The 27,796-nt window shown below is 36.0% G+C and overlaps 2 protein-coding genes and 1 non-coding gene across 6 annotated transcripts in view; 1 reads left to right on the top strand and 2 right to left on the bottom strand.

Annotated features, from left to right (window-relative positions):
- The window catches only part of LOC136818198 (adhesion G protein-coupled receptor L2-like), a 71,662-nt gene extending 49,063 nt beyond the window's left edge, over positions 1-22,599 (top strand). For 3 of the 4 annotated variants that reach the window (XM_067074554.1, XM_067074555.1, XM_067074556.1), the window contains 26 exons: positions 1,848-1,957; positions 2,409-2,579; positions 3,477-3,545; positions 3,925-4,033; positions 4,689-4,799; positions 5,313-5,385; positions 9,075-9,171; positions 9,568-9,617; positions 10,205-10,331; positions 10,691-10,791; positions 11,528-11,630; positions 12,044-12,200; positions 12,595-12,661; positions 13,057-13,123; positions 13,701-13,786; positions 14,331-14,457; positions 15,640-15,861; positions 16,261-16,300; positions 17,335-17,816; positions 18,036-18,272; positions 19,148-19,414; positions 20,079-20,135; positions 20,498-20,596; positions 21,239-21,469; positions 21,774-21,837; positions 22,056-22,599. In XM_067074554.1, coding sequence (XP_066930655.1) covers positions 1,848-1,957; positions 2,409-2,579; positions 3,477-3,545; positions 3,925-4,033; positions 4,689-4,799; positions 5,313-5,385; positions 9,075-9,171; positions 9,568-9,617; positions 10,205-10,331; positions 10,691-10,791; positions 11,528-11,630; positions 12,044-12,200; positions 12,595-12,661; positions 13,057-13,123; positions 13,701-13,786; positions 14,331-14,457; positions 15,640-15,861; positions 16,261-16,300; positions 17,335-17,816; positions 18,036-18,272; positions 19,148-19,414; positions 20,079-20,135; positions 20,498-20,596; positions 21,239-21,469; positions 21,774-21,837; positions 22,056-22,072 — 3,341 coding nt within the window. In that variant the 3' untranslated portion in view covers positions 22,073-22,599. The remainder of the gene's footprint in view (positions 1-1,847; positions 1,958-2,408; positions 2,580-3,476; positions 3,546-3,924; positions 4,034-4,688; positions 4,800-5,312; positions 5,386-9,074; positions 9,172-9,567; positions 9,618-10,204; positions 10,332-10,690; positions 10,792-11,527; positions 11,631-12,043; positions 12,201-12,594; positions 12,662-13,056; positions 13,124-13,700; positions 13,787-14,330; positions 14,458-15,639; positions 15,862-16,260; positions 16,301-17,334; positions 17,817-18,035; positions 18,273-19,147; positions 19,415-20,078; positions 20,136-20,497; positions 20,597-21,238; positions 21,470-21,773; positions 21,838-22,055) is intronic. The other variant, XM_067074557.1, reaches the window with a different exon arrangement.
- Trnad-guc (transfer RNA aspartic acid (anticodon GUC)) lies at positions 14,747-14,818 on the bottom strand. The gene has a single exon. It is a non-coding gene; the product is annotated as a tRNA-Asp (tRNA).
- Positions 22,600-22,613: 14 nt separating the features above from the next.
- LOC136818197 (uncharacterized) lies at positions 22,614-26,529 on the bottom strand. The gene is made up of 2 exons (XM_067074553.1): positions 25,930-26,529; positions 22,614-24,735 (listed from the first exon to the last, which is right to left on the bottom strand). Exons 1-2 carry the CDS (start codon positions 26,501-26,503, stop codon positions 23,468-23,470), a joined length of 1,842 nt encoding a protein of 613 aa, XP_066930654.1. The 5' UTR covers positions 26,504-26,529; the 3' UTR covers positions 22,614-23,467.
- Between the last annotated feature and the right edge of the window lie 1,267 nt (positions 26,530-27,796).

The raw sequence follows: 27,796 nt of genomic DNA, 5'->3' as shown, positions 1-27,796 counted from the left end.
CGTAAAGGACCCGCACGGGACCGTAAATGACCCCCTCTCCTAGCGCCGGACTGGGTGGGCTCACGACTTGAAACTTTCTGGAGACGTCAAGCATATCGAAGGGGGAAAGCATCCCAAATTTCATCACTCCACCGTCACCGGTCACAAGGCTACGGGTCGCGAAAGGTACACTGCAGGACGTCCCCGTAAGGACGATTGCCGGGCCGTACGGCGTTTTTAGTCGGTCAAACTTTCCGTGAGGCATCTCTACCGAATGGAAAATAAGCCTGCAAAATATCTAAGACGTAGCACCAAAATTGAAGACACAGCGCCCGATTAGATTTTGCCTTAAATCAGTACAATAAGTACAGCGCAAGACCTTCCCGTAAGGACGATTGCCGGGCCACACGGGTCTATAAATTTCGTAATTTCCCCTCATATCGACGGTCGACTCTTACTCGCTTTTTTAAAAACTGATTATTCAGCAAAATCAGCAAAATCAGCGAGCCAAAAGGTGGGCCATATAGTAGGCCAAATGGCCCGAGCCAGCTTTTGTTGAAACCCGGATTACAATATTAAGGTCCGCTAAAATCGGATTCCAATATTTAAGTCCGATAGAAAATATTTAAATTCATATTTGAATATTTAAATCCGTGTTTAGAAGATTTAAATTCGTATTCTAATATCTAAATTCGTACTCTAATATTTAAATTCGTATTCCAATATTTAAATTCATATTCTAATATTTAAATCTGTATTTTGAATACTTAAATTCGTATTTTGGATATTTAAATTCATATTCGAATATTTAAATCTGTATTTTTAATATTTAAATTCCTATTTTGAATATTTAAATTAATATTCGAATATTTAAATCTGTATTTTTAATATTTAAATTCGTATTTTGAATATTTAAATTAATATTCGAATATTTAAATCTGTATTTTGAATATTTAAATCTGTATTTTTAATATTAAAATTCATATTCGAGTATTTAAATTCGTATTTTGATATTTAAATTCATATTCTAATATTTAAATTCGTATTCTAATATTTAAATCTGTATTTTGATATTTAAATTCATATTCTAATATTTAAATCTGTATTTTGATATTTAAATTCATATTCTAATATTTAAATCTGTATTTTGAATATTTAAATTCGAATATTTAAATTCGTATTTTGAAAATTTAAATCTTGGTTGAGCTTTCTCGGCCACCGTAGTTATGGGATAACATCAGACTATAATTTTTTCTTTCCATTATTTATCGCTTATTTATTTTATTTCTTGTTTTCATAATTATATAAAGAGTATTAGTCTAGCAAGCTAGACGACTAATTCAGACATATTAGAAATAAAGCAAAAAAGTAAATTTTAGTCGTCTAGAAACCTTTGTGCACTAACTCCAAACAAAAAAAAAGTGTCAATATCGCAATTAAAATTTTTTCCCGCTCAAAAAAAGTTCTAGAAAATAAAATGTGTGTGGATTTGTGTGTTAAAAATGTTTCATTTGAGTTGATTTTATTTTGAGAGTTTGTTGTTGCTTGATAAATTGTTTTTTCGATACGCAAGTTTCTGCGTAGCTAGGCCCGGTATCTAAAAGGCTGGAACACCGGATTCTTCCAGTCGTTTATACAAACTAAATCCCGTATCATTATTTGTGTTTATTATTAGTATTATACATGCATTATAAACGACTCCAGTCTAAAAGAGTATGAGCAAACCGCAATGTTCTTTGTCGTCTAGTCGTCTAGCGTGACTAGAAAATATGTCATTACAATCAGCTTTCGTCGTCTCGAACTTCCTAAGGACCAAACTTCTGCAAATCCTTCAAAATAACGACCACATGATACCTTTCTCATTTCAGGATTCGCTAAAAGACATTGCCAGCGAGCGACCATTTCATCACATGCGATCTACAGACACCCTGATCTCAGTGAATGCGTTTCTAATGAAATTAGTGACCTGGAGGTTCTCGTAAGTAAACACTATAGGCCGGTCCTAAAGGTTGCGCGCGCCTCAATCGCACTTTTTTGAACAAAGTTTCCATGCTATTGATCAAAAGAAAAATGAAGCAACTCTATTGGCGCGATCTGACGTAACGGTTGAAAAAAGTAGAAATGTGTTCAAATTCCTTTTCGAGCGCGCGCTACATTTTTATGACGTAATCTTTTTTCCAAGCAAAAAGGCTTGAAGCCAAAAAGTGCGATCGCATCGCGCACAAATGGATACCGGCTTTCTTTTCCTCTTTTTGACCAATCTTGCTCCACATACGTGTCAATCCAATGTAAAGAAGCTTGTAAATTAAAAGTGATCTGTAAGCAATTAATATTACTCTTATTAAAAAGCAAAACATTCAAGAGAAATTTTCTTTTTCGGTATTTTCTTTCTTTTTGAATTTAACACGACTAGATTTCAATTTTCTTAGTTTGCGGACCGAATTGGTCAGGAATTGAAAGCCATACGAGAACTAGAGAATGTGACGAGATACATTGAACTATACGGTGGAGACATCAAACTATCTTTGGAGTATGCTTCGTCGGTGTTCGAAAGAGTAATTAACGCTAAGAAACATCAACACATTGAACAAATTGCTGAGGTAGGGTTTTCAATTATCTTTCCAACGATGCATAATATGATATATTTTAGAGCTATATTTTTATTTGTCAACAAATGCTGACAGGGAGTGACACATGACATTTGACGCTTGTCTCCCCTCTCCATTCTTGACCTCTGTACCAAATTTCATGCTTTTATCACAATTTGCACGATTTTTCTTCTTTTAACTGACCTCACTAAAGAGTTCTTCTTAGTTTCGGGTAAGATAAGCGACTTAATGAATATCCGCCATTATGGAAAGCGTTCGAATTTGTAGAGACGATTGCTTATGCGATTCGAATGTTTTTTTTCCATAATGGCGGAAACTGCGTAACCTAGTCAAACTGGAAAACCTCTATATCGCTGCCATCAAGGCAAAAGGTCCAATCTCAAAATTAGTGTCTGAGAAGACTGAGAATTTTTCTGCTTGGCTAACTTTAAATCTTGAGCTGGCCCTAAAACCTTAAATCCTCAATGGCCCTTTTTTCATAGTGAAGGAATCCCATCTACATGAAAAAGGGTCAATGTCAAAATTTAAAGTTAGCAAAACAGAAAAATTCTTAGTTTCCTCAGACACTAATTTTGAGATTGGACCTTTTGCCTTGATGACAGCGATATCTGTATAGTCACAAGGAGTTTTTCTAGTAATTTTCAACCATTAACATTTCGTACTTTCATCATCAATTTTCATTTTCCCTTCATTGTCTTGCCTCTCCTCAGCAGGTAGCTTTTAGTATTACAAAAATGAATTGTAAATATTTATCACACTGAAGGTAGTACGCTGTGAAGCCCAAAGTCAGTAAGAGCCTCCGCTTTTAAAAACTCCCCAGAAAGGGCACTCTTCTTGCTCATCCACAACACACCTGTCAACTCCAATTTCATCGTCTATTTGTTGTAGGGTATCACAGCAGTAGCAAGCAATCTAATCGACAAAAAATCAAGCGATGGATGGTTTGATATACCTGAGGTATGGACTTAACTTACCAATGGTTTGTGGGTTTATACGCTTATTCCATTGTTAAAGTATTCACTTTGTATTCAAAAGTTGTCGATAAGCCACGTTTTAATCAGACACTCGAGGACTGCTGTGCTCTGGTTGTCTGATTGGCTCTATTCAGTCAAGGATTAAGTTTGCACCAACTTATCAATGAAATAAAGAGCTACCTTTAGAAATAAAGCTTAAGAACACGGAGGTGGTTTATGTTTATCGAAAGAAGTCACGCCATATCAGTTCAACCCTTTGGGTAGTCAAGTAATGTGAAAGCGTTTGAACTGCACTCCCTGCATTTTGACTGAGCAATTATTACTAAAACCATAAGTAAAACGATTTTCGTATTTGTTTCCAGGAAAGCCGAATGAATGTAGCGGAACAGTTGATCAATTTTTCAGAACAACTCGCTTCCAAAATGCGACAAAAGACGAATAAAGAATTCGAAAGCACTCAAAGAAACCTTGGTATGAAATTTTTCACCATTTCTTTTTCGAGATCGTACTCATGGTTTTAGTAATCTAGAATTAATATTTAGGACTCCCACTGGCATGGTGTAGAGATACTAATAATCGTTAGATGTAGTTATAGATGGTAAAGCCGTTCGTAACTATTATGCTTGGTTTGGCTCGGCTGTGCTCAAAGGTTAAGAGGCTTACCCGGGCCCAATAGGACCCCCTACTTCAGACCTTCTGGAGTCCAAAAGCCCTCTTAAACGTTATTCATTTCTTCATTCCAAAAACTAGAGATGTATAAGAAATATATATCGTATAGAAAATCACTACCCCTCTAGACGCCGATACCCCACACTACCCTGCACGCATTACTGGCTTACTACCAGCCACTGACCTTTATGTACTCTGGACAAAGTTTCTCAATCCCGCATGGCAGCACTACTCAATAGCGGTGTAAATGCATCGAGATCGCTAGATCTACTTCAGATATATAAAAGTCAGTGTCTACTACTGGTAGCCTGAAAATTTAGATCTACATGGTGTACAAATATTTATAATAGCTAAATTGTATCTGCTCATTACGTTTATGCTTGGCTTGGCTCTAAGGGCTGAAAGAATCTTCCACTTACTACTGATTTTTTTAACGTATTTCTCTCTTTGAATTCAGTTTTACAAGCAGTCAAACTTAACAAGGAATCGAATCTTTTCGTCAAACAAGAAAATAACTCGACCAATTTCTATTCCATTCAACTCCCAGTTATGGAAATCGCAAGATCAGGTATACTACTTGACCATTTATATACAGTCGACTCTCGCTGACGAACGTGGAATCTAAATCGTCACTAATTACAGAGAATATAATGAGCTCAAATTAGCTGTAAATATGTACAGTTCTTTTCAAAAGGTCTTCAGAGAATGTGTGTTCTCTCCATACTAACCTGGGTAATGCTCCTTGACGTAGAAAACTTGAACCCAATCTCCAATACCCAGATGTGGCAAACAACGTTGCTTCAACGTTCATTTAACGTTTTATTGAATTTGAGAGTTTATAGACAGACTGTGGCTATCTTATCTCCTCATTTAGAGAGTGTGCTCACTAAGCTAAAATATAGTTCCCGAACATTACCTCTAAATCTATTGAAAAAACCTTTTTTTTTTTACAGAGCCTTCTTCTAGAGACGAACCGTACTAATTATTACAATGTCAATAAATTATTATATTGTAAATAAATTAAAATCGTCGGTTACTTGTCACAATTGTTATATTTCCATTATCTTCGCCGTTTAAACAGGTGCTGTTTCAAACGTCATCTACGCATCCTATGATAACATTGGCAAATATCTTCAACAGCCCAAAGATGGAAGGTATCTTCACAAATTTAAGCTAGGTCAAATTAAATTTGCGTAAGTTAAACTGTCGAAGGTCAATTTTAAGAAAAAGCTGTATTCTACGCAAATGAATTGAAACTTCGCTGCCATCGAGGCAAAAGGTCTAATCTCAAAATTAGTGTCTGAGAAAACTAAGAATTTTTCTGTTTGGCTAACCTTAAGTTTTGAGATTGGCCCTTTCTTCATGGTGGGGGGAGGGTCCCATCTAATGAAAAAAGGGTCAATCTCAAAATTCAAATCACTTTTTTTGGATCTACCACGGATGTCCTTTAAATCAACTGATGTCCTTTAAATCAACTGATGTTCGTCCGTTTCACCGTTCGTTCGTCTGATACCAGCTTTTCTCAGGATTGGCTCATTAGTTTTTTCTGATTTTTTGCACAGTGATACAAAATGATTCCCAGAAAGTGGCTCAAGCAGTTTTTTTTGGGAAATTCTTTTTTGCCGTAAAAATCGGATTTTTTTATTGGGGGAAATTCCCTTATGTCATTTTAGGGAAAAAGAGCATTTCATTTAACTATACTTCGCAGGTCGATATTAATTTGAGCTATCTATTCAAGCTTTTTTACTCTCTTGCTATTTTTCCTATTTTTATCTGATTCTCATCATCAGGTAGGTCCATTCAGCATGTTCTTTGTTTCTGTATAAAATACGTGTGCTTAAGTCATAGTCAAAAAATTGATTTATGTATTTGAGCATAAAAGTTATGTTTCAGGTTCCTTTTGAAATACTCTTCGTTGCAAAAGTCTTCATTTTCTTCTTCATCAAATTTTTTCTTTGCGATTCTTAAATTTTCAGACTCAAAAATAGTTGGCCTAACAGAAAATGTATAACATGTCAAAGTTTTGTTAGCTACATCAGACAGAAATTTATATTTTGTACATGACGAATATCAAAATTCACTTTGTTCTCAAATTTCATTTTTATTCTTGTTTGAAAAATACAACTTGTATATGTTTATATATTTACATTGGATATTACAATTTTTCCTACAATACTAAAAGTAGAAATATGATAAGACTTTTACAAATCAAGAAAACATACGGGTCGATTAAGAAAATCCATTTAATATCACATTTTAACGAAACACCTACCGTATTACTTCGAATAAACGAACTGGGCGTTTATAAAAGGGTCTTTTATAAAAATTTTGAATTTTAGGAGGGATGTTTATTTGAAGTAATACGATATTTGAAAAAAAGGCTCCTTTCTCTACTGATTATTTCGATAAAAATGACATCGAAAATTTGACTCAATGTACGTTTTGACATGCGCTTCGCGGCACGACTCTTTTGTATGTCATGTTTATCATGTATTCTAAGAGAGAGGCGAATTCAAAGTCAAAGTCTTCTGACACTCATTCTTTTAAACAAAGTAAATTAAAATTCAATGAAGAAATGTACTATATGAATGAAATATTTTATACACTTGGACGATCCCACAGCTTCAAACTCTTATAGTCAGTATCTCAGTCATCAAGATTTTGAAAATGTCAATTTTTCAGGCTACTTCCACATGGAGACAGGCACTTCTTTTACGATAAGATTAACTGCCCTTTATTTAATTAGAACATAAATACATTAAAATCGCAATAACTGCACATCCACCTAAAATTCCAAAAACGATTCCAAGAATAGCACCAGTTGATAAATTTCCACCTCCGCTCGATCCATAACTTCCACCACGATATGTTGACCCGCCTCTATATCTTGAACCGCCCCTGAACCCGCCTCCACGCCCTCCTCTGGGTTGGGGGTTTGGGTCGGGGGAGCGTTTTACTCTCACGAGAACTTCATCTTCTTCATCATTTCGATCATCGAGATTTAAAAAGTCTTGAATTTCATTATGGACATGTTTTTGATTTTGAACAGGTTCAGCTGATACCAAAGACTTGCCTTCATAATCTTGTCCAAAGTTGATTGCAAAAATTAGAAACGCTAAACCAGTCAATATCTTCAGCATTTTTATTGAATTGTCTGTATCTATCTTGAAAAAGATTCTCAGTAAATGAATGTCTATCACAGAAGTCGAAGTTTTCAGAAACAAATAGTTATCCAAATCTTGGCAGTTTGATGAATCTAATGCGATTTTCTTGTATTTATAGCTCTATATGTGGTAATTTGATAATGGAAGGGGATAAACTAACTCTACAATGGAGAGATAAAAATCAATAAAAATCTCCATCCTCATTAAAAAGAAAATAATTTGTAATCTATTTTCCCTTTCTATATGCACGACTTGATGCAATATTTATGTCCAATTCTGTTACGTCATGCATTCTGCTTAAACGAAAACTGCTTAAGTAAGCAGCAGGGGGGGATTTTGTTTGTGAATTCATAAACTTCTTTATCATGTTACTAGTGAATTTATTTATTTATCCCCTTCTATGCACGACTTGATGCAATATTCGTGCCCAATTCTGTTACATCATGCATTCTGTTTAAACGAAACTGCTTAAGTAAGCAGGGGGATTTTGTTTGTGAAATCATAAACTTCTTTATCATGATACTAGTGAATTTACTCATCGCAGCCATTTAAGTTTCCGGGATTTTTTGGAGATTTTCTTTTCCCTGAATCAGCACACTTATTTTCTCCGGCGTAAAAAAAGTTTGAAGTTATAATTACTCATCTGATATTCCGATGGTGGATTGGCGGCCGCCCATGCTAAAGCTCTAAAGTACCGGGTTCATTTTCCTATCGGAGAGGAATTATAGTCGGACTTTGATGTGTCGCATCCCCAGCTTGGCTCAACGACCCTTGGACATGAGCCTGAAAATAATTTGGTTGGACCTGACAATTTCCGAAAACAAGGAATGTGGTTTAGGTCTATCACTGCAAAATCCTTAACACGATCCGGCAAAACTCCGCTGATTTTTTGCACAGTGATGTAAGATAGTGATTCCCTAAATGTGACGGAGCCCGATTGTCGAAAAAAGATTTATTTGGGAAAAAATTTGGGCCAAAAAGTGCCTAAAAATAGGGTTTTTTGGACTTTGTGTGAGATTGCTTCATTAGTTTTTTCTGATTTTATGCATAAAGATAGGATAGATAGAATAAAGATAGGATAAGGACAATGTTCTCTAAAAAGTGGCTCAAGTCGTTCTTTCCGGAAAATGTTTTTAGGCCGTAAAAATCGGATTTTCTTATTTGGGGAACTTCCCTTTTGCCATATTTAGAAAAAAGAGCATTTCTCGAGATTGGTTTGGTATTTTTTTCTTTCTTTTTCATTAGTTTTTTCTAATTTTTTGGACAAAGATAGTAGACAAGGTTCTCTAAAAAGTGGCTCAATTTTTTTTGGCCGTAAAAAATCGAATTTTCTTATTTGGGGAAATTCCTTTTTTTTTCCTTTTTTCTGCGTAGTGATATAAAATGGTAACATTTAATTTCAGATGGAGCCCGATTTTTGAAAAAATAATTTTGTCGGCAAATTTGGACCAGAAAGTTGTCAACATGGGTTTTTTGACTCACGCTAAAATATTTATTCACCCCAGTATCTACGACTTTAACTATACTTCACAGGTCGATATGTATTTGAACTGTGATACTTCAAGCTGCTCGCTACACTTCTGGGCAAGAGAGTAATCTCTTGCTGTTTGTCCTATTTGTATTTGATTCTCATCATCAGGTAGGTCCATTCAGCATGTTGTTTGTTATTTCTTTCTCAGGTCAGTGAGTGAAACTGTAATCTCAGCGAGCGTTGATGGTGTAAAATCACTGACTTTCCGAAAAGATCCTGTTATTATTGAAGTTCCACATCCTGAGGTACGTAATCCTATTCTTCAATTGGTAAATCGATTAACTAACTGGACAGTAACGACAATTGTATTTCATTCAGTACTGTGGGCAGGCTTTGTGTAAAACGACTTTAGTATCATTTCGGAGGTTTTTGTGGCTTATGAATGTGTACCTGTCATGAATGATGCGAAGTGCATAGAAATCCTTAAGGCGATTCAGACTCTCCTTTATCTCTCAATATTCTGGAAAACCTACTTGAAACCCTGTCAGAACACCTGCTGTCATGCAGTTATCACTCTCTGATTCGAATTTTAAGGGGATCGGAAAGAGAATTTTCATCGAATAATGCAGCATATCGAATAGTAAAACGTCAAATTAATATGCGTTATTAACGACTGTATCGTTTATTGTTTTATTTTTTAGAATTCGATCGTTACCGACCCCTCTTGTGTTTTCTGGAATAGTACAGAAAGGTATTTTTTTATAATTTCGACGTCGAGTCTCTGGTACAATCAGTAGAACAAAATCAAAGTTTTGGACTTCATAATTGGTTAACAATTCAAAATTAACACTGTGGCTAGGTTCTACACGTGTTTAGTCCCATTTTGGAGGTTAAAGACTGTCAATATCTCAATAAAACTTTCAAAATTATTTCTGCTAAGCACAACTGATACCTTCCGTATAACGACCACACTAACAAAGTAACTTAGTAATATACCTTTTTGCAGTAGACTCTTCTACTTAGATCCCGGTATCCTATTGGGCCATTCAATTTTATATCCATACAGGGGATTGGACGAGTATTTCCAGGGGGTAACCGAAGGAGAATCTCCAGGAAGTATAAAGGAGTATTTTTTCATTTTTCCAGGGAGAAAAAGGTTATTCCAAAATCTCCAGGGGGTAAAAGACTGATTTTAGTTCATCTATCCTCACTTTTAAGGTATAAGAAGAATTTTTCCAAGGGTTCTTTTGCAATTTTTTTGCCTAGAAAAGGTTCGTCCACCATATGTATGGAAACTTAATAGAACAGCCCATTCACATATTACTATTCTTTTTTCAGATCTTGGTCATCATCAGGTTGCTATGTCAACAAGAGTGACGCCAACTCGACGACGTGCCATTGCTATCATTTGACAAATTTCGCCGTTCTAATGAGCGTGACACCTGCCGGTACTCAAGTCATTATTGTAAGCTTTTGTTTTGTAGACCTATTGCCTTTCACAGCAAATATTTTCGAATTTAATATATCTCTTTACTTCAGCTCACAGTCGATATTGTAGATTTTAACATTATTTCCAGCGATTTTTATCTAGTAGGAAGAGCTAGCAAAAGGGATAAAAATATTGTGCCTCAATGTTTGAGTCAATGTCACTTAATGTTGAATGTATTATGCTAATCGAGAACTTTGTGCTTTCAAATGGTTACATGTTATTTCCTTGCCTGTACCGCTTTATACTTAACACCAAAACAAAATAAGAAAATTTCGTTGTTGCGAAAGTAAAAACTATGTAAACACATATTTTGATAACTCCCGTTTCTCCATTAGAATTCAGTACATGGGATCAGTCTTCGTATCATCACCATTATTTGTTTGACCATCTCTATCGTTGCCTTGGTAATCGCACTTTTGACCTTCACGTGTTTCAGGTAAGAATGCTCTTCGTGTTTGAAAAGGCTTCCGAAATTTTTATCTCAATGTTTTGTAAAGAGATTGAGTGTATCCGCGTTCCAAGGACAAATAAATTTACGATTGTTTGTCCCAACTTTGTTTTACCCTAACTGTAATTGCTTTAGGGGGATATGAGGGAATGTAGAGAGTCTGTTAACATACTTACCTAACACCATGCCTGGAATAGTGCTTGGGATTCGAACACAGTCCATTGCGGTGCAAGTCTGTGATCAATACCTTCACACTACCAATCGACAGAATGATAGTGAGACACAGTGATAGCCTTATCCAGCCTTATCCAGAGCTTACCAAAGCTCAAATTGCAGATGTAGAACGATAAACTCGGTATACACGCTTTAGGGATGTTTATTTCCTTCTCAACTTCACAAGCCTTTGATTCCCCTTTCTCCTGATCTGACTTTGAATTTTGATTCCCTCCCTCCCTGGAAAATACATTAGCGAGTTTATGTATTTGCGTTTTTGAGGACGGTAGAGTGACTGAAGCGAAATTGAGGACGGTAAAAGTGCTGATTTACTGAGGACGGTAAAAGTGCTGATTTACTGTCCTCAGCTGGCCAGGATCTAGAAAAATTAGAACCTTACCGTCTCCGTCACAGAAAAACACACTTTTAGCTCAAGACTTTTGGTGACCTCAAGGACAAAAATCATTCAATGAACACTAATTGGGAGCCCACTAAAAATCTGCTATTTTAGATTCTTACGGTCGGCCAGGACGAGTTACCATAGAAACTTGGTTATTTCATTATTACTCGCGAGCATCGTCTTTCTTGCTGGTATCAACCAAACACAAAATAAGGTAACGTTTATTTTGACAATTTTACCCAGTCATGAATGGAAAGCAACAAAATTTAAAACTTCCGTATAGCTGGTCTGTTTACAGACTACTTCCTGACCGCCACAAGTTTTCCTCTGCAATTGTAAGCGATTAATAAGGAGATGAGAGTAAGGGGACAGATAAAAAGGTTCGCCCAATTCATGATTTCTTATTCGAAAATGAAATCGTAAATTAAAAATAACATAAACAAGAAACCGAACTTTGACAAAGCACATAAAAAGTACATACATCACCACCACATGCTAATGAAAGGCCCGATGCTTGGTCAATGAATTGTCACGATATTGTCGAATCAATCACTTCCCATCATTGCATTGATCAAGATGGCTATTGGGAAAAAGAAGATTTTCTTGTTAATATTTCCCTATTTTCAGGTTGCTTGCCGTGTTGTAGCAGCACTGCTGGAGTATCTTTACCTCGTCTCGTTTGTATGGATGGCAATCGAAGGCGTTCTCCTTTACTACATGTTGAGGAAAGTCTTCAAAGATCAAAAATTGTTCAAACGAAAATTATTCCAAGCAGCCTGCTGGTGTAAGTAATTTACAGTTGATTCTCATTCCATCTTCCAGGGACCAACAGTTTCTTCAAATTATAATTTTTCTCTAATTACAGAGAGTAATTTACACCACTGTCTAGCTGAGAGGACCAATATTTTAGTTCGAATTACAGAAAAATTCAAATTTAAGAGATTCGAATTAGAGAGAGTTGACTGACTATATGTTCTCATACAGTTTGTTTTTATGAAAAAGTGTATTTTTCTTAAAATTGTTGAATTTGCACGAAACGTTTTTTCAATGTTTTTTCAACGTATAAAGTATAATGTTACATGAGTAGGTTTCACCAACGCTATATCGTGCATTCACATGTATTTCACATATAGGCGTACAATCTTTAATTAACAACATTTTTCTTATTTCTTTTTCAGTGGTACCTGCAGTATATGTTGGTATATTTGCTGTTGTTTATCCACAATACTATGGAACTGAGGCTTAGTAAGTGATTCCTGATTACACAACTGTGATGACATTCAAGTATTCGCCGCTTAGAAAATCAAAACCAGGATTTTCGATATTATATGGGCGTGGCAAAAAATAAAGTGTTTGCATGATAATAGCCTTTGTTAAGGGGCTAGTAGAGTTTAATCTCCATAACTCGCACCTCTACAACTAGAATTCCTCCCTAACTCGAACAAGTTTTATGATCCCTTTAGGTAAAAATGCCATATAAACCTTACTTGATAACTCGATTTCCGCCCTGCCTTAAACAGATTTTTGTTCCCTGTGCGTGTTCGAGTTATGGAGACTCCAATATATCACATTGACATGTTCTCCACAAAACTTGCGCAATTATCGTGAAAAGAGGCTCATTCATTCGCTTGGAATTTTAGCTGTTGGCTGTCATACGAGAATGGATTCATCTGGTCCTTTGCTGCTCCTGTCCTTCTCATTATACTGGTAAGTTTCCCGATGGACACAAAAGGTCAGAATAACGTCCATTTAACAACCATAATTTCACAAAACGATAAATGAACGTTGAAAAAATTAGTTAGTTTAGTTTGAATTAAAAAAGTTTTCCTGTGAAGTATTCAAGGGGACCACATAATCTGTTCGAACTAAGTCAGTATAGGCCATTTCACTATCGCAAAGCATAATGGGTAATCAGGGTAATCCGGACCACTTTTATATATATATTGCGTCTAGCCAACAGAAAGCCGTTATGGAGGCGCAATCAGTCCTGATTACCCATGATCCATTTCGACTGTGAAATGGCCTATTCGAATCAATTTGTGTCTGAAAACAACATTTCATGGCAAGCTCACAATGATTCAATATGGTTAAATATGTGTTTCAAGAGGAGGTCGATATTTTAAGTAGAGCTTTGATTTCTTTAGAGGGACCTCTAAAGGTAAACGCGGTAATCATTCTAACGGTTGAAAATGCAATTGAAAGTGTCAACGTCACCCAAATAGCACTATATGGGCACTCTAGGGCTTTGATTCCGCTTTGATTTTCTTACATTTCTTAATCCCAGTTCAATATTATGGTTACTGGGTTGGCGTTCGAAATCATGTCGGAAAGAGTGAAAGATACTGACCAAGATTTCAAGCAACAAGTCTGGTGAGTGAATGGAACTAATTGATTTTAACACCCCTGTCTCACAGCCCAGACGGAACTTTTTTCCCCAAAGTGAGGATAAAAATTTCTATTTAAATCCTAATGGGGATATTCTATATTTTCGAGAGATTTTAGCCAATTTTTCCAGTTGTAATTTTAAAAATTTATGTTTCTATGGTGAGCCCCCTCCTTAACCTTAACGAGCTTACCCTGTACTGGGGCAGAGGGGTGTATGTCCCACATATGGTTAGTTGTCAGTATGGGAATTAATTTTGATGCATCATTTTATGAAAGGATAAGGATTTGAAGTATGGAGAATCTCAATTTGATTCAAGGGAATATGAATGGTTTTGGGTTGAGTTCCAGACCAGAGAAGAAGGTTTTGAATATCAGAGGTTTGATTTAGCTGTAGCCTTTAGCTTTGTAACATGGCGTTCTAAATCTAAAGCCGTATATGTATGGATGAAAGCACCCCATTCATTTTTTCCGGGCTTAGATTTAGAATGACATGCTTCGTAATGAATTTCTTTTTCATTTTCTTCATTAGGTATTGGATGAAAGGTTGTTTCGTCCTGATGTTTATTCTCGGTGTCACCTGGCTGTTCGGTTTGATGCATGTTTCAAGTAGTTCTGTTGCACTGGCCTATATCTTCAGCATACTAAATGCCCTACAGGTAAGTAAACCCAAGTTCCTACTACCCTAGACTATAGCGAGTTTATGTATTTGCACTTTTGAGGACGGTAGAGTGACTGAAGCGATTTGGAATAGCCCGCACTTCTGACCCGTAAATTCGAGGTAAAAGTGCTGACATACCGTCGTCCAGATGGTCAGGAGCTAACCAAATTAGAACCTTACCGTTTCCGTCGCAGAAAAACACACATACATAAACTCGTTATACTACTGTGGGGGGGGGGCACGCGAGACGGTTATATTTTATCACGCAGACGCTAGAAAAAAGTATCCTCCCCGGCGGGGAATCGAACCCCGGTCTCCCGCGTGACAGGCGGGGATACTTACCACTATACTACCGAGGATGTAGAAATCTTGAGTAGATGACGTACTGTTTAATCGCTAATCCAATTATTTCTCTCATTTTTTGTGGTTTGTTGTTGTTGAAACAGCATGGTGTCAAGTGACGCTTTTTATTAGAACTTGTAATCGGTCAAAATGTCCTTAAATGTGATTGCACATTTATTTCATACAAGAATCTCAAAGTAATAATTTGAATTCGTCGGTTGCTCTTAAGTTTTAAGGTTTTAAGCCTACAAACGTATTTATTTGTTATCCCTGATAGATTGCACGAAAGAAAGAAAGAAAGCCTGATGTTCTCAAAACCTTCTTAAATCTTTGTCCCCGAGCCGTATTAAAAAACTTGTACTGAGATAAAATTTGAAGAATTTTCAATATCTCTAGTAGAAACGTGTACTTATAGCATCCCAGCTACCTTAGTGCCCCCGACACTTGTGAAGACTAAACCTTAGGTTACTCCTGGTACACTAGTCCCATGGCCCCCGGCGTGCGCATCGAATTGAGGGGGCAAAAAAATATGTCGCCCACCATGGTTGGGCGACGAAGAAAATTCTCGACTTTTTGCCCTTATTTCACCCCTCTAAACGGTATATATAAGATTTTTCAAAGTAAAAAAAAAATACTTTGCAAAATATTGGGGGGCCATGGCCCCCTGGCCCTCCCGGTGACGGGGGCCATGTAGTTAAATTCTCTTGGGAAATAGCAAATGAATACTCACAAATTGGTGAACACTAATAACTCAAAAGCTTAAGGCGCTGAAGGACATTCGAAGGCTGCAAGAAGTTCTGAATATCTCGTAAAAACTTGTATAATTCTTTTCTTTCAGGGTCTCTTCATCTTTATATTCCATTGTCTGATCGATCCGAAGATTCGTCAAGAATACGTGCGCATCTTGAAATGTCAACCGCGCTCAGAATACAACGAAGTCAATGGATACTCCACATCAATGAGATTCAGAAAGTTATCCACTAGTCTAACCAATTCCAACTCTCATTCCACCACTATTGATAGGAACAAGAGATTGGATTCAATGTCGACCAGCCCAAAGGTACAGACTTTGTTCTTTCTTAACCCGCAAAACTCAATATTACTCAGCCGGCACACAAAGTCGTTTCAACGTTTTTTCTAGACGATAATAGTCTACGTTTTTTCTAATATTCACAACGTCCATATAGCGTTAGATGAACGTTGAAACAACATAGATGGTTTTTTATCATTAAATGTGTTAACCCGTCTATTTTTTGACAAAGTTATCTTCGGCCATCTTCGATTTTGACAGAAATTCAGATGAAATTGGATTGGATGAAAATTTCAAAGTGAAAATTATAAAGCACAAAGATACGTTTTTGACAATTACACATGTTTGCAAGAATGCCACCCTAGCATACGTCTTACGAAAATAGAAGCTCTCTTCTAAAATTGTTAAAACATTACCATAACTTTTTAGACTGATGAGAAAGAACAAACCAAGGTCTCGTTAAACAGTGGTAAGCATAAAGCTATATTATATTTCATTTTTCATAACTCCTCTAATGCATCTGTAATTAACTGATTCCCATCTTCCAAAGTTTTTGCTTTGTTCTAGGGAAGCTTCATCATCACTAGATAACCTTTTATAGCCATCTCTTTGGAAAGATGCGTTATTTAGTTAAACTTTGTCTTAATTTGGTCTGTTCTTTAACCCTATTATTATCAGGCTTTTTCGGATTTTGTATTCTCAAGGGGGGTGTTTTCCACCAGCCTTCCATAACTTTTGATCTAGATAAGATATGGACTTGAAATTTGGCAAAAATGTTCTCTACCATAAAAGAAGTTCATAGAAAAAAATTTGGGTTGATGACGTCATCATAAAGGTGGTGACGTCATCACAAACTTTCACACTTATCGCTGACCAATGAAAAAGTACTATTCAATAAAATAGCAATCAAAGTTGAACGAATGGAGATTTTTCAATTCTGTTTTGAATTTCTAAAAGCCAAAATAAATATCTTTAACATATTTGCCGGTTTTTAACATACTTTTAAAATTGACGTTTAAAATCTATGCAGAAAATGAGTAAATTTTTTCAAAAAATAATGACGTCATATTTGATGACGTCAGCAGTTTTTGAAAATTTTTTAAATATTTTTTTTTATTTATTATTGATACCTAAAAGCTGTCAAAATTTGAAGTCAGTTGGATGCCTAGATCAAAAGTTATGCTAAATTTAAGGTTTTGGGATTTTACAGGGTTTTAGCTGAATTTTATGATATGCCTGCACAAAAAAGTCTTAAAACCTGATCTGGTCGGTGTATAATTGTAAAATTTGGTATACATGCTGGTAATAGGATTATATTAAAAGTCAAAAACTTTCAGAGTGTTAAAAACCATTTTCAGTGAGCTATTAGCAAAATAGTGCCTGCCTGGTGGAAAACACCCCCCCCCTGATAAAAATTCCATCAGTCCACTACCCCCGATCTGCTGTATTAATGGTTTGATATGTAGGGTTATTTGTAGCAAATTCTGATTTTCAATCTTACAGAATCTTACATTCCCAACGAAGACAAACAGCCGTTGCTGTACCACAACCAACAATCCACTGACACGCCAGTCCTACAAAAACAACCATTGCCAAAAGTAATCGGCGAAAATGTCTCGTTTATTGAAGATGAAGATGTCTTTGCCGATAATTCATTCTCGTTGAAATCGTCGGCGCCGTCAATTCAAGGTCGGGACAACACATTATCGTCTTTAAAAACATCCGACGAAAGTCGAGATTACACTATATCCTCGTTAACAAAATCCTCAGATCAAAGTTGGGATAACACATTGTCGGGATATAGTCGGGAAGATACAACAGCCTCCGACGAGAGTCGTGGAACGATCAAAGATGGTAGCCAGAGTAATGATACATTGAAAGTGATGATGGACTTTCAGAGTCGGCAGCCGACTTTAGATGTTGTTGTCAATGAAATGGCCGAAGAAGACATTGATGATCCTCCAATCAGCTCCTCGGAAAGAAAAGTGAGAATCTATTATAGTGGAGTCTCTTTAAATCGACGAACCTCTATAACTCGAATGTCTTCTTTACTCGAAAAGGCTCTAAGGTCCCTTCATCAGTTATCAATCAATGGTTCTCGATCTATAAAGTTCATATTTTTGCGACTTCGCCAATATCCTATCAATTCGTTGAAAGGTTCAAGTATTCCAGAGTCCTTCTTATTTTCTCTATTGAATTTTTAGGGATCGGAAATCAGAGACAGTGTTCTTTGCGAGGAATTACTCACTCCAGAGCAACACTCAGAACCATGGAGACTTTCAATGTTCGACCGATTCGATGAAGCCGACGGCACGTTACAACAAAGAGAACTTGAGGAATTCTCACAAGCTAATTTCAATACTTCAAACCCTTTGATAGTCAACCAATACGATTCTAAAGAAAATTTACTGGATCGACCACCTAAAAGAAAACCGAGAAAGGTTTGAAAATTTCTTTTTGTATACTTGACAAGAAAGCCTTCTTGATAGTTTGGAATTACAGTGTACTTTCACTACTTGGAACTTCTATTATTCGAATTTTTCTATAATTCTAACTTAGACCATGTTCAGACGTTACGGTTCCGTTTCGAAACGAAACGAAACGGTTCCGAAACAAGTGTGAACGTCAAATTCGAAACGTCAAAAAAGAAGATGTTACAAAGCAAAACAGATCGAAACGGTTTCGCTCCACCTTTTTCATCGGAACGAAACTGCTTCGTTTTTTTTTGCTCCGAAACGTCCTGAAACCAATATGAACACACTCGATCCGTAACTAAAATCATACCGGAGCGAAACGGAAGAGTAACGTGTGAACATGATCTTATTCTCAATTCCAATCAAAGGGTAACCTGTGTAAAAAGACCTCTGTATTTTGGACAAATTGGACTTGCAAATCTAGCTCGAATCAGTGAGAGTTAACTTCAATATCTTCCTTTGTTTGTGCAAAAACCAATAGACAGTCATCTTATCTAACCGTTCGGGTACTTCTTGCTTTCAATGTACTTCTAGCTATTGGTTTGACTGTCTATAATCTGAAATGGTGGATTATAGTTATTGTCGTATTGAACTTATAAGCCCAAATATTTAGTTGCACCAGGCACTGAAAGTGATGCCACGCTCTCATGGACTAGAGTCGATTACGATTTGTGTAATACGTTATAATGGATGTCGTATGATTATACGGTATTGTGTTACGGGATAATATAACAATGTAATTTTTTGCTTTGTCTAAAATAGTCGCCTGAAATGCTAGACTATCATCTTTGGTTTAAATATTAGAAATGTAAGTTTTTGTATTATCGAATACTTTGTTTTAGATACAAGAAGATCATATAGACAACGTTATTAGCAACTCAAACGTCGAAAGTGAAGTTCCATTCCAGTTTGATGAGCAAAGACAGGTTCAACCAGAATCTACACATAAAGAACCTGTACGAACAGAGCCTGTCCCTCATACTAAAACGCAACACAGTCCAGTCTTTGTGAACATTAAGATGGACGAATTATCTAACGGTGATCGCCCCATATCGATACCTTCGAAAATTATTAATGAAATTAGTGATGTTCTCGTGGAAATACCAGAGGTAATATTCTTTTCTATGGGCTCATTAAAGATTGCCTCAAAATAATATTTGGGTGGAGGTAAAAATGTCTTTTCACCACCAAGTGGTTTCTCGATGACCCAGTCTCGCATTAACCATCAATGATAAAGTAAATAAATGAGCTGAATACCAAAAACCTATTCTTCGAGACGACTGAGTTTTATTACTGGGGCTTTGAAATAGAGAGCCTTCCTTGGCTGGTGTGCTGAAAATTGATACCTACCCTAATATTACTACTATATATCATCTGAAAATCAAGCATGCATGGAAGTAAAAAAAGCGAACCTTAAATTCATCAAAAAAGTCAGAATTGTATCAATCGATCAATCAATCAATCAATCAATCAATCAATCAATCAATCAATCAATCAATCAATCAATCAATCAATCAATCAATCAATCAATCAATCAATCAATCAATCGATCAATCAATATTTTCTCATGCAAGCTCATGTTATACATCCAAACAACCACAAAATTGTAATGAAATCAACTTAAAATAGAAAATCTTCCTGATCACAAAATAAAATGCATAAAGCAAGCCATCATCAACAAATATACGCATATACATACACATTTTCGTTCATTCCACAACAATAACATTGAACCAAAATATCTGAAAAAATATTCGACGGCGCTTTCTTCAGGTACGGGAAAGAAGCTCTGCGTATCAACGGCCTTGGTATCGTAAAGAACAAGATGAGGTTAGACCTTATAACTCAAAAGGAGAATTTCTTGATAAATAAATATTAAATCGATTGATTTGGAATTTTTTTCTCTGTCTGATGATCTGGTCGATACGGCTGGCCTGTTTTAGAAAGGCTGTAGACACGATGGAGTGTACGCAGTCGGTGTTAGCTGCTTTAACTCATCGTTTCACATAAGAAATTTAATCACCGACCTGTTTTAGTCAGGTTGGAATCTTAATGAAGTGTGTACAATCGATGCTAGCTGTTTTAAAATCTAAATCTTAAGCAAATAAAGATTATTTTAGCCTTATAGAATTTTGAAAACGCAATCAATAAATTATCAAAGCTTGAAAGAATTTTCTCTCTCCACCCACCAGGTCGCCCAATCACCACCGCCCAAACCAAGAAGGCGGATCCGCAGCAGGAGGAGGTTGGATCAAGAAGGTTCCAAGTCAAGTCTGGAGCTGTTTGATGATGTAAGTTACGTTATATCTAATGACGACGAGGGATATTAAGTTACATTCCAGTGGCTGTTTATTCTGTTGAAGTTAAGGGGTACTTAGACTACACATATTGACGAACAATATTCAACAATATGGTTTGTGGACCGTATTGTACGAAGTAAACAACTGGGTACTCTATTCATAAAAAAGAAACAATCCCCCTATATTGTTGGAATATTGCAAATCAAGCTGACAATATATTGCGGACACCTCTTCAATATATTCAGCAATGTATTCCGGCATTCAGCATTTAATCGTCAATATATTGCCTGACAATATATTGTGTAGTGTATGTAGCCCTTTAGGCTACGTCATAGATATGACGTAGCCTAAAGGGCTACATAGATATTACATAGATATTTTCGTTCGAGCGTAAAACTAGTACTCTTTTAGGGTTAAAAGCCTGGTATGTTTGATTATTTGTTACAGTTACAGTTTCTTTTCACTGCTGACTCTTTTGCCATATCTCGCCGATATGTCGATTGCAATGCTTAAGGTGTCGCCTGCACTTAATATCAGTTTCATGGACTTGGAAATTATAGTAAATTTAATTCAGCTCTTTTGAAAGATTCCACCAGGTTTAATAACATAATACTCTTCTTCATCTTCCATTAGACTGAATCCAGTATCGTTGAATCACCAAACTCAAGCTCCTTAAACAGTTCAAGTTCAAGTATGTCTCTCTCTTCGCCTGCTCTTTCATTCGACCACGAAAGTCTCTTCAAAGATGTCGACAACGAACTCGAAAAAGATTGTGAAAAGCTGGAACGTAAGAAAAAAGCTTCAAATCAGCGACCAAAATCGCCCGCCACTTATCGTGCACAAATGGAAATCATTCAGCTGAAGGTAAGGAGCAAAAATGAACATCTCTTTGCAAAAAATTAACATTTCAATTTTCAATTTGCATATCGCTTGGGAAGTGGCTGAGGATAGAGTCAAGTATATCTAGGTTTTGGTATGAAATATATTTTGTCTGACCACTCGATAAGTTTTGGGGGAAAATTAGTCCCCACTACGTACAGTGAATATGTACTAACTATATATACGAAGGTACCCATACAACCCTATATCGCAGCCCCGATGGAAGTTTTACCACGGTAGGAAAAAAATAATTTTTATCGAAATATTTACACTATTCTTTCTCTTTCAGCCTGGTACAGCAGTGATCAGTCCACAGCGTGATATTATGGTCACTGAGGATGGTGATGAAAATTGTAAGTTAAGCTACAGTGTGTTCAATCAAAAGTTAATTAACTTTTTTACTTTGAAAAATTTCTATCTCGACTTTTTTTCAATCTCCAACTTGGTGTGCTTGAAGCTTTATATCTCTAAAACGGAGACTGATTTCTGCTTCGCATGACTTGTTTTCTTTTGAAATTAGATACGACCAAATTTTTACGGAGACAGACATCTTGTACGTCTTTTATTTCAGTGGCATTTGAGTTTTGAGGACAACAGGCTGAAAGGAGTGGTGTCGTTATCAATCTTCTCTGGATCATGTGAGAGGAATGGAGTTCAACAAATGGAAGATTCGATAAAGAGTAGCTCAAAGAATATACTGGCAAAATGTTACAGATAGACGGCTAAAGATTTTGTTGTTTTAAAACAAACATAAAAACTTTGTAAATATCAAATTAAGTAGCGAGTTATATTATAGATAAAAATTCCAAAAGAATTTGGCAAAGTTTAAAGATTCACCTACTTATGACTCCAAAACAGCTGGGATTGGTTCGAACTATTAAATCGACAACCAAAATGTCGATAATCGATCATTTAGTGTCGCTTTGGGGACTTTTTAAGGTACATTTTTTGACCAAACGTCAGATTAAAATTGGTTGGGCTGAAACAGTGTCAAGCTATTTATTTTTTTGACCAAGTTGAACTCATAGATATGAAGTCTAATAATTTAAGGCTTAAAAATGACAATGTTCACTTTTGACAAAGCTTTCCTTTTCTGAGGAGGAATAAGTTAGAAAGACTAATAACTATGTAATAAATCAATCAAGAATCTTTATACAGATTTTCTAAGTAAGTTTGAATAAAGATATTTTATACAAAAATTTTATATTATTATATTATTGTGTTATTAGATAATAAGTAGTCAAGTTGAAATATTTTTCGTTACATGTAAAAATTATATTTTAAACAAAAACAACTATAATTTCTATTTTTTCGATCTAGATTTTGAAACTATTAAGTCCAAGGGACTCGTAGCATTGGGCTCTTCCAGAAAATGTGGAGGTGGAGGATATAATGTCCAGAGGGGGGTAATGAAAAATCTACAAAATTTGCATTGTCCGGAGATTTGCTCTGTTTTTTGGTAATTTCGCTCTATTTCAGGGTAATTTTGAATGTCCAGGGGGTCAAACCTACTATCCGGAAGGGGCACAAGTCACAATGTCTTAGGAGTAAATTTCCCAGCAATGTTATATCCTCCACCTCGCATATATATTCTCCATTTGAACATATCGGTTGCTGATACCTCTCATTCATAATGTTCATGATGTCAGCCAATAGACCTTTTCGCAAATTACGTCACGAACATCACTTGCCTCGTATTCAAACAATTACCATGGTGATTATGTCTCTTGAGACATACTGAGAGTTAATCACCATGGCAATAATTTAAAAACGAGGCAAGTGATGTTGGTAACTTAATTTATGAAAACGTCTATCTTAAGAGTTTATTTAAACAGCAACATATCATCAGAGGAAAGGTATAAGACTTTTATTTCATCAATTTGTGGTGCAATCTGTTGAGAATTTCAGCTCATTCAAATTTGTTGCTTTCCGACAACAATTTTGCTGTGTTGCAAATTTTGAGGAACGTTTCTTATCATATACTCACCTTCGTTCGTTCTCTTGTAAAAACTGTTCTAACCCGCCATTACTAAGATTGTCCCCATGGTGCCTTGCAGATGATGGTGAATTCCCATAATGCCTTTGTTTACGAATCTCGTTTTCACGATTCTCCTGTTCCGCAATTTCCCTCAAGATTCGCGAGTCTTTTACACAATGCTTATATTCAAAATCTAAGTTAGCATTATTATTTGAATCCGATTTTTCATTTTTCGGATTTTGGATTATTCCAGTTTTCCCGATATTGGAATTACCTTGGTTTGGGATGAGTTCAATTCTCATATTGGGTTTGCTATCCGGTCTTTGTTGTTGAGCAACTGGATGAAAATTGGTTGAGTCATAATCATTTCCGTAATATCGGTAATCACCTGATCCGGTTGTTTCGGAATGATAGGATTTTGGTCGTTGGCTATATTGCCCTGATATTGTGCTTGGTGATTTTTCGACTTGAACAATAAAATCATCAGCACTACTTCTTGGTGTTTGGGTGGAGTAACCATTGGGCTGTGTTGTTCCTCTTGGAGATTGGAAAGCTTTTAATCGATCTTTCACCCCAGCTGGCGTATAGTCAACTTCCTCGCTTCGGTCTGGTTTTTGAGGATGATCATTGACAGAAGCCCTCAAATCTGGTCTGTTGTTTGTAACCTGGTCTGTAATAATTAAACCATCGAATTTTTGGTTTAAGATTGTTCCGCTGTCTACAGAAGCAGTGATCTGTTGTCGCTCTCCACTTGGTATTTTTGAAACTTTAGTATGTGTAAAACCAGTGAATCGTGGGCCTTGTGTGTGACCACGCTCGTGTGAAGAGTATGGTTCTCTTGGAGTTGTGGTCGTACTCTGAAGTTCCTTGATTTTTGAAGGCATCATGAATGCATTACCACGTGTTTCTTCGTCTCCTGAGGAATAATTTTGATTGGATGTTGATTCCCTATGTTGATTTTCATTGGTCGATTGCATAGAAAATTCAATTTGATTGGTTGAGGAGCTCAATTGTTGTGAGGGAATCTCCCTTTTGATAGATTCCATCTTTGAAAGCCGATTGGTTGTTCGATCGCTACTTGAATCGTTTGAACGTGGAGAAAACCCTTGTTGTGCTAATGTTTCCAACCATTCTTTCCGACTTTGAAGAACAATTGGGGATTCCTCTATAGCTGGGCTGGTGACGTCAGAGGGCATGATGCTTTGCGATGCGTTAACAGGCGTAGGAACGATTGTTGGCTCAGTCACAAAACGTGGCGTTTGTTCTTGTGATTCTAAGGAGGAAGAAGACAAATGTCTAAAAAATAAATTATTTCCCGAGAAAGTCTGGTTTAACACCCCTAGTTACGCTAGAGAAAAATTGTTTAAAATTTGTCATTGCTGGTAAAAACAGGGATGCTTCGTACATCCGTTTCGTATACACATAAAGATTATTTTTCCAGGAATGTCTGTTTAACACGCCATTTTCATATGCTGACTTAAAAAGGTGGCAAACAGTTACGTTATGTTTCAACATATGTCCGATGTTTCTAAGGTTTATTTTAAAGGCTGGTTAGTTCTCTTTATTTATGTAAGAAACAGGCGGACAGCTCAAGGCCGCGCAACTTTGGTAGGTTTTGGTAGGCTTCAAATCCTACCAAGGAGATTTGATTCTAGCTCTTTGGGCTTATACTTCATTGATTTGAAAATATTTAGTCTTAATTTTCTTTGTATATTTACAGACGAAAATTTGAAAAGTATCAAATAATGATAAATGAAATGATTTTAAATGGTATGTGAATACATAGCTCCTGGGTTGCTTGCCCTTGGCCCTTGGCTCCTGGTGATTGGACAATACATCATTTGGGATACTTTTCATTGGGAATATTCTTGGATCGAAGATGGATGATGCATATTTGAAATACCAGGTATTATTTTTCTATTGTCCCTAGTTTTAGTTCTTTCAAAGCGTACAAGGTTTATTTCATTTATTTATAAATTATGATTATTTTAAATGGTCACACCTCTTTATATGGAAACATATCCTAAACGTATTTACCCAATAGTTCAACTTTTGAATTTGTCACTAATGGACAAGAAGGTAGTTTCTCGTATCTTTCCTTATTCTATTATGTTTAAAATAGAATTTTGTTTTTCCTAATAAAATATACTCTTCTGAATGAGGCAAGTCGACCAGGAAATTTATCAGCTCTCTCGCAAAATATATGATAACGTTAAAACGTTAAAAGGGGTCTGTGTTCGAGTGTAGTAGGGCCGAATGTTGTCAAATGCCATAAGTAGTATATCATATATGTCATAGATAGAAACATTTAACGCTCTTCGACCCTAGTAAAACTCGTAAACAGACTCCCTAGGATAAAAAGGTTTAATGTACTAGCCTACAAAAACATTAGCCTGTACGTTTTTTATATACTTGCGTTATCTTTTCAGTCAGTGAAGAAGACTAGCTGCAAAAAACATTTTCTCACCTTTTTCTTTTTTAATTTTCTGAGATTTCAATTCTTCAGTCACCAACTTATCCAGCCATTCCGATTGTTCCCGAAATGTGATCACATCGGGATTATCCACGCTTTTCAATCCGCGAACCAATTTTCCCCGCTTCGTTTCCTGCTCTTCTTCGTTAACTGATTCTTGTGTCCCGAAATCCAATTTCAATTCCGATTTCCCCGATTCGGTTACAATCGGATCCATTTGTTGAAAATCGAACGAATTTGTGCTAAATGACTCTACTTGAATAACTGATTGAGCACGGATCTCACTTTCGGTTACTAAATCGGGTAAATTATCGGTTGACCGGAAATCTGATTTGTACTTTTCAGCATCACTATTTAGTTCTTTATCCTTTTGTGTCAATTTGACTTCTTTTTCGCGATAAAATATTTGCGAATCGTCAAAATATTTCCCATCCTCTGAAATGAGTGTCATTTCTTTTTCACTTTGACGACGTTGGAATTTCTTTTGATTGAGCGTTGCTAGGGTGCTATTACTGGTTGGCAAGGGACCATGTGGTTGAGACAAATCTTCGCCCGTGTAAAACATCATCTTGGTAACTTTTATTTTCAATTTTTCTGAAATGAAATTTGATTTTCATTGAAAGTTTTAATCGTAACACAGATAGAGACTAACAGACTAACTCTGAATTCCGACATTTCTGTAATCCAAACTTTATATTTGTCAGTAACAAAAAATCATGAATTCACATATTTTTTCTGAATAAAAGAAATTATATTGGACCCTTGAGAATGGACCGGCTACTAAACCCAAATTAGACCTTTTCGCCTTTCCATCCGCCATATTGAATTGTATGCAAAAGTTATGGTGGCCGAATTGCCGTGGTGAAATTCCCTTAGAAAGTATGCAAAACATATGCAAAAAGAAAGTATTAAATAAAAACTTACATGCATAATTGGCATTATATTAAAGTGTAATCTTGTAGAAGAAAGATTAAATTTGCTTCTCTTGAAAACTAAAAACAATTATATTCACTCATCTCTTAGAACAAGCACTTCAAAAGACCATAACATTAGACAGAAACTCAAACTGAAAAATCACCCGCGAAGGTAAAAAATAATCCTTATTCGGCTGACGGCAAATTATTCTCCTGGGAATAGAGCTGCCAAATGATCAAATCAAAACATTGATAAAGTGTGACGTCATAATTACTGCTTTCAGTTTGCGTGTTTTGAAAGTTTGATGTGTGTACTCCGTCTTCGTGGAATTTTTTTAATGGCATGAAAACAGAATATGCAATGTCTTTAAGAACAAATTCCTAAAAGGCTTTTGTTGTTCTGTAAATATTTCCTTTTGAATTAAGAAATTCCATCTTTTATTGTTCTAATGATTATGATATTTATTTATAAGATGCTTTGTTGCTGTCTTTTTAATCTTTGTGTAAACTTGCATATGTTTTGCATACATTCCAACTAAATCCAACCACGGCATTTTCGTTCCTGTATTTTTGCATACAATTCAAGATGGCGGACGGAAAGGCGAAAAGGTCTATTCGTCCCACAAAACTTCTATGCAGATGGTAGAGATGACTTTAAGCTGATTAGCCTTCAACTTAACTAGCAAATTAAAGTGAATCTTTGACCTTGGTTTATCGTTTATCTCATCCTAATTTGATTCGAAATATCTAAAGCAGTTTAAGTCCAATAACTCTCATATCTCACAAAACTTAAATCCACATTAAAACCGTAAAACCTAATACAGTCTTCTTCTCATGCCATTGACGTTCGTTCTGGAAAAATATCGCCCACAATATTTTGGGGCAATTCTAAAAATTCAGTTGGTCGGTGTTTCATAATAAATCAATGACTGACTATCTACAAACTA

Source organism: Clytia hemisphaerica, unplaced genomic scaffold (assembly GCF_902728285.1).
Source record: "Clytia hemisphaerica strain Z4C2 unplaced genomic scaffold, Clytia hemisphaerica genome assembly, whole genome shotgun sequence".
NCBI classification, from domain to species: Eukaryota; Metazoa; Cnidaria; class Hydrozoa; order Leptothecata; family Clytiidae; genus Clytia; species Clytia hemisphaerica.
Note: the sequence above shows the minus strand (reverse complement) of the source record. Positions and strands in the feature narration are given on the sequence as shown.